Source organism: Leopardus geoffroyi, chromosome X (genome assembly GCF_018350155.1).
Source record: "Leopardus geoffroyi isolate Oge1 chromosome X, O.geoffroyi_Oge1_pat1.0, whole genome shotgun sequence".
NCBI lineage: Eukaryota > Metazoa > Chordata > Mammalia > Carnivora > Felidae > Leopardus > Leopardus geoffroyi.
This window is the reverse complement of record NC_059343.1, coordinates 63,058,070-63,069,605: the sequence shown is the minus strand read 5'-3', so window position 1 is coordinate 63,069,605 and position 11,536 is coordinate 63,058,070. Positions and strand designations below refer to the sequence as shown.

Here is an 11,536-nt window from a genome sequence, read left to right as displayed (position 1 = left end):
TCGCAGCTGCTGCTACTGGTCAAGAGACCATATACTCTGAGAACTACCTCTTTAGGGAAGTATTTTAACAGCTTCTCAGAATGCTCTAGAAGCACTGGCAGGGGATGGGGGGTGGATTGGAGAGGGAGTGGGAGAACACTTCCAGAAGGGAAGTTGGTTAAAAAAAAAATAGGTGTCCTTACTGATTGTTGTTTATTTGTAATCACTTCTTCATATCTAAAGTAAGAAGCCACCAATTAGAGTTTCTGACCTTCAGGCATTGAGGCCTAACCAAATCCCAAAAGGGTGTTTATCTACACCTTGTCTTAAGCACAAACAGGAGCTTCTGTAAGAGCTATTGGTCCAGGCCTTCCTGAAGCTTTGATGCATCACTAAGTTTAAACTCCTAGAACCTGAAAGGACTTCAGATAAGGCCCCTAAACAATGCTAGCATTGTTGGTGATAAGTCTTCTAGGCTAGGCAGCATAATGCTGACATCAGGAGATTCTAATAAGTTGGAGAGAAAGAAGGTAACCAACCTTCTAATCCCACTAAATGTATAACCAACCTTCTAATCCCACTAAATGTATAACCAACCTTCTAATCCCACTAAATGTATAACTCAGTAGAATTAGACAATGGTTACAATATAAAATTTTATTGCCAATAAAAGCCTTTAATAACTCATTTATCCTGTTTCAGTAGGACCTTATTCTTTCTGATGAAAATCCAGTCATAGCATCTCTCATTAAAAATAAAATTATTTTGAAATAAATAAATATATAAAATAAATAGCATGTACATTTCATAAATAGTTTGTCCTTATGCACAGTATCCATGCTTACATTTTAATATCATTTTCTCACAATCTACCCCATCTCCCAGTTCCAATGGCAGGAAACCTGCATGTCGGGACAGATGATAAATCTCCATAGCCAGTGCAGGAATGACCTGCAACAGGGCCATAGACCCAAGGATTTTAAGGAGACTTTCCCAAAGCTCTGTATGTAGCATCTATGGCAGATTCCTTGGTCTTTCATTTACCCATTGTCAAAGTATTTGGGTGGATTGTGGGGCAAGATACCCCTGGCCCTTGGCAGGGGCCCCCATTCTTTCTCGTGCCACCTCGGGGGAAAGAACATGAGTAAAGAAATAAGTATATACAAGATTCCCTGTAGCCCACCCATCCTCCCACATCCCTCTCCCAAATAACCCAACTTTGATATACACTTTGAACAAGGGAACAGTTGGGTTGAGTTGAACATTAAGTGCTTCTCTGTTATCTAAATTTATAGGAAAGAAGACTGAAAAGCTATGAGTATAGTGCTTGCAGAGACAACTGTGGCCCTAGGGGTCACAGAGGTCACACTAGGGGTCCATTACCTATAGCGGAAGAGGTCTCTGGACATGGAAGGCAACTTAGAAGGATCTACTGGCCTGGGCAAAAAGTGAGTGAATTTCTGGTGTCGTTTAGTCCTGTATCCCTCCCGGGGTGAGCCGTCTTTATTCAAGGCCACATAATACTGTCTCTCCGAGTCCAAGTGTTTGTACAAGGTTGAAGCATAGGTGTTGTACCAGTTTTCTTCAAACTGTTCCCGGAAAACACATTCACGTGTGAGTTTTTTCTGTGAGGGTGAGAAAATAAAGCAGAGCCTATTATATGACTCTTTCTCCCGTCCCGGCTTGCTGAAATATCAATAGCACATTGACATTAGAAAATTTCAGTCCTATCTCCCAGTATTCCTGAGGCATCTTCTTTCCAAATAGCACAAAACAGTCCTGTCCTTATTGCCTTCATCTTCTTTCATGAACCACACTGAAATGTTTAAGGAGAGATCTTTCCTAAAGGCAGGAGACCAAAGGAGATGGTCTCACTGGGCTCTTTGAGCTTGAGAATTTCTGCTATGGCCTTCCAATGCTCTTCTGGCACCCTAATTTTCTACCTACTTAGGGCAAATAATGTCAAATCCATTGATATTACAGACAACCATGTCAACTAGCAGGCAAAGGCCTTGGATCTATATAAAGCTCCATGGGAGGAGAGTTGTGATCTCTCCTAATGAAGGGCCTCAGGGCTGTCCGTTGAAAAGCTCAGAAAATATCTCCTTGAAAAGTTCCTCCAATCTGGCTACTTCAAGCTAGCAGCTCCTGAGGCAGGTCTCTTGCCTCTGCCCCTTCTCACACTTGATCCAGCTGGCATACTACTTGCTGTGGTTGCTGATACCAAGTGCTGGGGACAGGCCTATCTCTTAGGTGTCAGGGAAAAATGTGCTCTGATTTCATGGGGTGTAGGCAGCCAGAAAGTGTGCTATGTGGCTCAAAAGCCAAACCCTGAAAGGGTTAAGGTCAGCAAAGTCACTCACCATTCCCCAGCTCTGGGCTAGCTTCCAGAATGGAGAACATGTACTGCAGCCAACCCAGTCCTAGCTGGGGACTTAAGCCTGTCACCAGACTCTGGAACCCTCACTTTTCATTTGTTTGTTTCATTTGGCCTCTGGAATTAAGCTGAAGCAGTTTGGAAATCAGGGACTGTGTTTTTAATCTCAGAATCTCAATCTGAAGGGCAGCTCTTCCACTGCCTATTTTTGTGCCAGCTAGTCTGCTACTCCTCTAGGCACCCATTAAAATTCAGAGGTGCTCCTCAGGGGAGTAAATGGCCCAAACCCTTACCATCTATTGACAAACCAGCACAGCTTACTATTATCATCAGACTAGCTGGCTGTCTAGTGGAAAAGGTGAAAGCAAATGTACCACAGAAAAGCTTAAGGTTTGATGGGAACTGAATGAGTGAAAGTGTTATATAGCAAGCTCCCAGGCATCCAAGAAGCAACTAGAAGACACTAATCCTTCACAGTTGACAGAAGTATTTCAAGTGCTAGATAAATGTTTTTATACGTTTGCCTTACATAGTCCAAACACTGGTGGTAATAGCCTCTGATGAAAAGAAAACCTTAAACTTACCGACCCATATAGTTCTCCTCGCTCGTTCATTCCTAAGTATAGGCCAGAATCCACTCCCCGGATGCTGATCAACCCCACAGCCAGGCTGATAAACTCTAGGATTCCTAGAGCAAAAAAGTGAATGCCATTTCCATTACTGACATCAAGCCAAGAGGAAGCTATTCAGGTGACATGAGCTACCAGTCATCTATACCCAACTCCTATGACACCATTTTGTGCAGCAACAACGGAAACTCAGAAAAGATACTGAGTCTCTCTAGGCCCCAGTTTTTCCATCTGTAAGGTGGGTGGAACAACCTCTTACTCAACACGCTTAGACATATTATGAAGAAGAGACTATGTGAAGGATTTGGTTACAAAAGCTTCATAATTACAAGGTACTATTGCTGTTAAATACCAACAGTTCAAGAAATAGGAAGGTACTTTATTAATGGAAGAATGTGGCTAGATTTCTGTATGTTTCCAAAGTCACTTCCCTCCTCCCTAGAGCACACAGCATTACCTTGTTGTCCTCTAGGCTGAATTCATTTTGCACCCTCTTAGCTCCCATGTCCTTAAAGCCACATGAGGCTGTCAACTGCCGGTACTTGACTCTAACAAAGGCCACACAGGCCACTCACTAAGTCTGTTCTTCTTACCTATGGCAGAAGGCAAAATATGGCCTGGTGAGAGCCTTCTCTTATAAAATGCTCTTAGCCAGGGCAGCCCCAGGCTGACAAGCCTGTCATTTTATCCTTCTCTCTTTAGAATTTTAACTTTACCCATGGCCAAGAGTTGGCAGGTAGTACTGGACTTAATACTGATTTGAGATGTTGTGACTTTAAGGGGAAAGTTTGGAAGACATTCAGAAACATCCCTCTAGCTGACAAGGTAAGAGGTGAGGATTTGAAAATGTTTTCATTTACTCAGTAGCAGTAGGAAGAAAAAAGAAATCAACTTCTAAGAGGGAAAATGGACCCAGAACTGAAATCCTGGTGATGCTGAAGTCTTTACAATTTTGTCCTAAGGTAGCACAATCTGTTGTTCCATGGATACAAACACAATGGTCAAGTAGATTCCTCTTTGATGTTTCTCTCTCTAACCGTGTTTTTCAAAGTACAGACCAAAACTTTATATGATTGACTCACAGAGGCATCCAAAGGTATGAAATGAGCTCATATCTGGCTGTTTTTCTTATCCAAAAATGCAATTCTTAAGGGTAACAATATTCTATGTAATCTACATAGGGAGTGGAACTGATGCCTTAAAGATTACTTTAAAAATTAAGTGGTTAATTTGTAAATCAGATTCAAGACTCCAGTGGGAAGTCTCTTGAAAAGCCCCAGTGATTTGGACTGCCAGATAGGTGTGCAGCTGTTGCAGCTTTAGGGCACATGTTTCCATGGCCCACTTGGATCTATTTGAAGAATGTAAAAGGTTCTGCTGCCATTGTATAGAACACTCAGAGTGTAGGCTTTGGCCACCAAAAAAGAGAGAGAGAGAGGGAGGGAGGAGAGAGAATCTTAAGCAGGCTCCACACTCAGCATGGAGCCTGGCATGGGGCTCCATCCCACAACCCTGGGATCATGACCTGGGCCAAAATCAAGAGTCAGATGCTCAACCGACTGAGCCACCCAGGTGTCCTAACATTGAAATCCTTTACATTTTATTATCAATCAGGTTGTTACTAACACTTACAGCACAAGAAAGGAGTTTTGGGAAAACACATTGACACAAGATGGTAGGAGGAGAAGGGCAAATAGCTGGTGTCAAGTGGGGGTTAAGGAGGAAGTGATTTAATGGATCAAAACCTTTAGCTGCATTGCACAAGTGTCTGATTTTGGTTCTGCCTTGTATAATGTTTTAATAAATGACTTGTAAGAGGACATAGGGAAACTGCTTACTCTACTTCCAAAAGATGTACAGCTGAGAAGGTGACACAATCAAAATCTGAAGAGATTTCAAGAGGATGGAAAAATGTACTGACTCCACAAAATAAGCTTTAATTAGAATAAATGTAAAGTCCTGCACTTTGGTCCCCAGACTGATTACTCAAGATGTTTTGTGTTTGGGGTTTTGTTGGGGGATGGTGAGCCACAAGTGCAGACAGTTGAATTAATCACACTCCTTGCTTTATTGCCTGTTATCATAATTGGTCTGCACCAGGGCTTTTTATTTATCTATTTCTTTTTATTTCCATACTCTGCTTCCACCCCCCTCTGTACTTCAGGCAATCATGTATATTTTCTTGAAAAAATGTTATATTCTTTTGTGTTTCTATGCATTTTCATTAAATACAAGTCAGTCCACCATTGTAATGGGGAGATGTGGCTTAACAAAACATACACAACAATGGTTAAGGGATTTGGATAAGATCAGTATGCGTGATTCATGATAATGTAAAACTAATATGCATTAGTTCATAATAATGTAAAAAGCTAATGTAAAACTAGTCATGTAAAAATTAAAATTTATCAAAAAGCTCATGTGAAAAAAAAGCTAGTGTGATCTAAGGTTGCACTGATAGAGGTCTAGTAATGGCATAAGGGAGGAGACAGCCACCTCTCTGTTCTGCCTTAGACCACACTGAGTGTACTGTTTTTAGTTCTACTGTGTTTACAGAGGTCTATGGAAAAACAGGAGTGTGTTCAAAGGAGAATGGCCAGTATGGCAAGGAAAAAAGAAACCAGGTCATGATTTAGTTCTGTGTGCTAAACTTTGAGTGATACCAACCTGCTGGAGGCTTCAGTTATTTGCTTTGCTTAGACAGATTACTTCTGAGCTTCAAGTCTTAGTTCCCTCATTCTCTAAGTATCTCATGTTTCTGATCACCCTGAGCTCACTAAGTAGCAGAGGGCAACTTGTGACCTCACTGGCCAAGACCTGGTGTGAGAACAAATCATGAAACCCAAGAGGTGTGGCCATTTGAGTCACCACAGTTTTTCTCCAACTCTCTGTTAACCCTGATGCCAAAGGACAGATCATACAGGAAGTCATTTGGGTTGTGTCCAGTAACAGGGGTCTCCAACAGCTGGAATCATCCCTGCCCAGCTGTCTTTGGGCATCATTTTCATTGCCAATTTTCCTATTAGCTGGATTCAAACTGTGGGAACCCAGTAGCACATGATGATGGAACAGATATTCCTAAACCTCCTGAATCTCAGCCAGCATGAAGGGAGAGAGAAAACAAGCCATTTTCACATTTTCCCAGTTACAGTTGGAGAGGGGAGTTAACAGCAAAGTGTTGAGGCAAAGTGTTAAGTAGGCTATGTTTGTCCTCAGCACTCTCACCCCCTTCAAGGTCCAGGACCTCCCTCTACTCTGCCTCATCTTGACCTGTCCATCTCAGCCTCTGGCCTTTGCTTGACAATTTACAGGCTCTTCTTACATCTTTTCCCCCATGGCCTCAGTTAAAACAGATCTGCCCTGAGCTCCACTGCTTCAGAACCTAGCTAGATGGTTGGCTAACATGTCATTGAATCTGGTTACATGACTTGCCTGGCTCCCTCAGCCATCCTTTCAGACCTTCAGGGCCAAGACAGTGCTGCTTTGGCATCTTGACAAATAAGAACCAGATTACTCAAAAACTGAACCAGCTGCATTAGCCTGCTTCATCACACCTGGTGTGAGGCCTCTCCTCCAGTCTATCTCCCAAGCTCTGCCAGTCCACAGGTGCCCCTCAGGAATGTCAGTATCCCTGTGAACCTCATGAATGCCACCAGCCAAGTGGAGATTGAAATACTCCTGACTACTGATTGCAGAATGGAATGGGGGAGGGGGGAGGATAGGCTATGCCAACAGGTTATTATTTGGAGTCGTGGCTGCTCTTGGGCTCAGCCTGACTCATTCTGAACACATGGATTCCAGGGTAATCCTTGGGGGCCCTGCTCTCCAATTACAACAAATAGCTATTTACTTTACATGGCCTTTGGAGACTACCTCCTCCCCCCAAGCAGAAATCTATAATATTTTATATCTTAAGTCTGGCCTACTTTACCCTGCTGGAATGTTGACTGCCAAAGCACTTATGGAATGTTAAAGTTTCGATTTATTGAATACCCTGGCTGATTAACTCAAATGTGGAGGGAGGAGACTTAGCAAACTCAAACGCCACCTCTTTCTTTGCCAAAAGCTAAACCAAGAAAGAATAAATGTGTGTTTGAAAGTTGGCAGAGGAGGTTACAAAGAGACAGCTTTGACTAGTTATCATTTCCTTTACAGGAAATACATGGAACTGCCAGGAAGCCAGGGAAGGAGGAAAGGGAAAAGGTGGTGCAGAGGTGGTCTCAGGCAGTGTTATTTTAAAAGGCAAAACCAAAAATGAAGCAGTCAGTTAAGCAGCAATGAAAACATCCCTTCCTCCTGCCAGTTTTATTTCCTTTGATTTCTCCTGAAACTTACCCTTAGCAGGCCTGAGAGATGAAAAGAAATCAAGATGTGTCCTTAGGGAGGTAATTAAAGACCACTTATCCTAAGAGCCTTTTACTAATTTATGTTGACCTTGTAGGTTATTTGGCTCAGCTTAGGCACAAAGTCAGACAAACACTAGCTGCTGGAAGCCAAGGTCACAGTTTCTCCACCTCTGCTGCCCCCCACCCTACATTTCTCCATCATTTCATGATTCCTCTTTTTATATATCAGGAATGGACTACCCCAATATCTTTAGGCCATTTCTGGGAGACTTTGGGAGGTTCTGAGGCCAGGGTGGGAGTCCCATTCCTTCCGAAGAGGAACAAAAGGGAACTGCAAAGTCACAAGTGATGGAAGGGAAAGGAGTCAAGTTAATACTCCCTCTTCCCTGACTCCACCTTATCACCCTTTTGAGGACCTGCTGCAAGTTTATACAGGCACCTGCACCCCTCCATTACTCCCACCCTACACACAATCCATTGTACTCCAGCTCTGTGAGTGTTTTTTTTTTCCCCCAAGATGACATAGATCTCATTAGGGTTCCTGCTTGCTCTCAGCAAGGAAGATCAGCCCCAACCCTAAGTTGTTTGCTAGACTTGGCCTTGCCCAGAAACTAGCTCTGTGCTTCCCCCCTATCCTTCTACTGTGTACTCCAGATGCAACTCTAGCAAGGCAGGGGAAAAAGAAGATGGGGAGGTTTGGGGGGAACGGGGGAGGGTGGGATAAACAAGGGAACAGGTATCATGCCTGAGGGTAGGCAAAGCCTCTTCCTACCTGCTTAGGGATAGAAGATGTCCTTGGGCCATAGGGTCCATAGGGCATTGGGGGATGGGGTTACCAAGTAAAGGTAGCTGTCACAGTACCTGAATTATGGTTTAACAGAGAATAGGAAATTGAAAATAAAAATGGCCAAATTACTGAGAAATGAACACATTTGTTTCAAAACCTAATGATCTCCATCCCACATCAAGGTTTATACTAATTATGTTTTGTATGTCAGACAGGCTCTTTAAACAATCTGCCAAGTGTTGGGCAGAGAAAATCCTGGATGGAGGTTGTACATTTCCTGTCCTGGGCCCAGGAGACACCTGTTTCTGGGGCTGGGAGTGGGCCCAGGACTGGGCCCCGGACCCTTTCCTCCCTGTGAGGCAAGGAGTCCAGAGGTATATCTAGGCAATAGCTGACCTAGGGCTGTGCCCTACGCAGTGGACAGCGGGAGGATTTCCCAGTTTCTCCAACACCCAGCTCATGCCTTGCTACCGGGATTGGCCTCCACTCCAGGCAGAGCAAGCCAGAGGCAGGCAGGTGCCACGGCTGCCGATCCCCCTGTCGACCAAAAGCCACTCCGGCACGGACCGCCCACCCACCACATCGATAGCCCACGAAGCTTCTGCTCCAGACAATCGGCCGCGACAACCCTGCTGCTCTTGAGGCTCGACCCCGCGCTACAGCCATGGTCCCTGGTCTCCTCAGCTGGTGCTTCTACCCTCCTCCAGCTCCACCTGCTTTCATCCTAAGCGCAGCGTCGTCAGAATGATCCCCTCGCTATGGGGGAGGGAAGAAGGGTGGAGTGGGGAAAAGAGAGGCCGCACCTCAAGGCGCCCCCGCCTCCTCCCTGGAGCCTCTAAAGGTGCCAGGAGCCCTGACGCCAAGTTTGCACCATTCGATCCTGCCTGCCCCGCGTCCCTGGCGGTGTCCCGCCTCGACGGGCCCGGACGGCACAGGCTTGGGGGCGGCCCGCTGATCCCAAGCCGGAGCCCAGAGCCATCGGTTCCCCAGAGAACCGTCCGCTCGCTTCCCGTCCCTCCCGGCCGCGTCCTCACCGAAACGGCTGTGGTCGTGGCGGGTGCCATGCACAGTGCCGTTGGGGAAGATCTCCAAGTGGAAGCCGGTGCGGCAGTACAGCTGGCGGCGCCGCAGGATCCCCTTCAGGTGGGCGAAGTCTGTGGGCGAGCCGCGCTGCAGCTTCCCCTCGATCTGGCCTAGGCGCTCGTTCAGGAAACCCGGGGAGTCAGCTAAGGGCACGTTCCCCAGAGACGAGGAGAAGCCGTGCAGGTCCCAGTCCAAGGAGGCGAAGACTCCCCCCACCTCCGCCATGGCTGGGTGCGCGGGGCCGAGCTGGGGCCGCGGGGCGCGAACTACCTCTCCCCTCAGCGAGCACTGGCGACTCGGAGGCGCTCGTTCGCTCCCTCGCTCGCTCCGCGCTCTGCCTAGCTGCAGTGGACGTCTGTTCGCGTCCAAGGAACTTCTCAGCGGCGGGGCAACGAGCTCCTGACCTTTCTCTCAGTCAAAGTGGCGCTTCCCCTACGCATCCATCTCCCTAGGCCTCTCATAGCTGGCTTCGTCGAGCTATCAGATGCAAACGGCACTTTATATACATACCCACTCCCCTTACATTGACATATTGGATATTTAAATACAAGCCACACCTCACTGGCATCCCCTCGGAGATTGGTGTGTGGGTTTTTTTCCCCCCTTGTATCCTTTTGGCTCTTTTGGAAGGGAGGGGGTGAGGGAGGAGAGAGCAAGCGAGCTTCACTCCCTCTTTTATTATGAAAAAAAAAATGGCAGGAAAAAGCTACACATTGCAGTGAGGCATAACTGTTTTTGGCAGGTTTTTCTGAAACTGCTGATGAAATAACGGAGCCCAATGCGTGGAGGCTGTTGGCGCCCACGGCCACTCAGGCCTGTGGTGTGGAGTTCTGTCAGCTGCGCGTGGGCAGTTCCCACCTCCCACGCCTCCTCTGGCGTCTCGCCTTTGGAAAGTGGCTTGAGACCCGGGCTGGGAGTTCACGCGTTCCTGACCCCTTCTTGTTCCCCGGCTGGTCGAAAACTGCAGAAGGGGCGCCTGGCCTGGGACAGGAGCTCCCTGGTTTCTTTGTTCTGTTGCCCATCTCCAGTCCCACTCCCCACCTGTAGGTCGGCGGGACCCGAAGAAGTGAAAAACACGAAGGCGAGTGAAGTTGGGGGTAGTAGCTGTCCCTGCGGGCACCAAGCCGGAGTCTTTAAGGGGTCTGGGAGGAGCGGGAAACCCCACGGAGGAGAGAAGACATTTTTTTTAAAGGGACGTTTACAGCTTAGGAAAAGTAGGGGGGAGTAAGAAATAGAAAGTGATCTTTTTGAAAAATGATCTGCACTGGCTTTCTGGGCGCTCTTTTACAAGGCTCCCGAGAGCAAACCCGATGAGAGGCCATTGGAAGCCTGGTGGGGGCTTCCCCCTACCTCTTTTCTTGTTGGAAACAGGTGTTTCCTTGCTCTGTGCCGTGCCCTGCTTGGAGATACTCTATCAGGAAGAGAGACGGTTGGAGCAGGAACTGGCGGCAGTTCAGGGCAACCGGCAGCATCGGGAAGACCTGGGGAGCAGGTGCCCAGCCTGTCCAGCGTCCCTGCGCCCCTGCCGCACACCTGAACCCTGGGACCCCTCTCTGGCCCTGGCGCTCGGCGTTCTGTTCGACTATTAAACTGCATTGTTGCTTGCAGTTTGCACCCTCAGCGGGCTCTGGCTGCCTTCCCAGTCTCCCGCAGGGGACTTCCACTGCACCTCCGCCTTTGCAGCGCCTCCTCCTGGGGAACCCGTGTCCCATGACCAGTTCGAACTCTGGCTGTCCCTGAGAGAAAACCGATTCCGTTCAATTCAGTTAGTGAAATTTGATTCCTGATCCTGGGCTCCCACGTGCACCTCATATTCACTGTCTGGAACTGTAGCAGTTCTTGGTTTGGAACATCGTGGCTTGGTTCTGGTGTGCCCTCTTAGTTCAGACAGAACCTCCTGAGCCAAGCACAAGGTATGGCACATAGTAGGTGCTCAGAAATTATCTTATGTGCTCCCAGTAGTAAGGCGCACAGATGAAAACGATCTTCCTGTTGTAGGGAACACAGAAATGCAAAAGATGGTGTCCCTATTGGAGTATTTATGGGTGAAATGACAGGCTATCTGGGATTTTCTTTAATCCAGAGTGAGAAGGCAGAAGGAGTGGAGGCATAGATGCAATAATTGTTGAAGCTGGGTGATGGGTACATGGGTGTTCATTATAAATTTCCTCTACTTTATATATAAACACACACGTGAAATATTTCATAATAAAAATATCTTTAAAGTGAGACTGACATAAAACAAAGAAATCATTCCTTCCTTCTTCATTCTTCCCTTTGAAGAGTTTGTGGATTTAGTAAGAAGGTAGGGTGGAGGGGCAGAGGTTAAGACAAG

The 11,536-nt window shown here is 46.8% G+C and overlaps 1 protein-coding gene across 1 annotated transcript; it reads right to left on the bottom strand.

Annotated features, from left to right (window-relative positions):
* Window positions 1-627: 627 nt before the first annotated feature.
* On the bottom strand, window positions 628-9,802 carry FGF16 (fibroblast growth factor 16). The gene is made up of 3 exons (XM_045471875.1): window positions 9,153-9,802; window positions 2,941-3,044; window positions 628-1,604 (listed from the first exon to the last, which is right to left on the bottom strand). The coding sequence occupies exons 1-3, from the start codon at window positions 9,424-9,426 to the stop codon at window positions 1,359-1,361; spliced, it is 624 nt and encodes a 207-aa protein (XP_045327831.1). The 5' UTR covers window positions 9,427-9,802; the 3' UTR covers window positions 628-1,358.
* Between the last annotated feature and the right edge of the window lie 1,734 nt (window positions 9,803-11,536).

Bases quoted from the DNA above. Each gene is read 5' to 3' on its own strand.
- FGF16 (XM_045471875.1), bottom strand. From the start codon at position 9,426: ATGGCGGAGGTGGGGGGAGTCTTCGCCTCCTTGGACTGGGACCTGCAC. The intron at 3,045-9,152 runs GTGAGGACGCGG...TTTTTGCTCTAG, and splicing joins CCACGACCACAGCCGTTTCG to GAATCCTAGAGTTTATCAGC. The intron at 1,605-2,940 runs GTAAGTTTAAGG...TCACCCTCACAG, and splicing joins GAGGAGAACTATATGGGTCG to AAAAAACTCACACGTGAATG.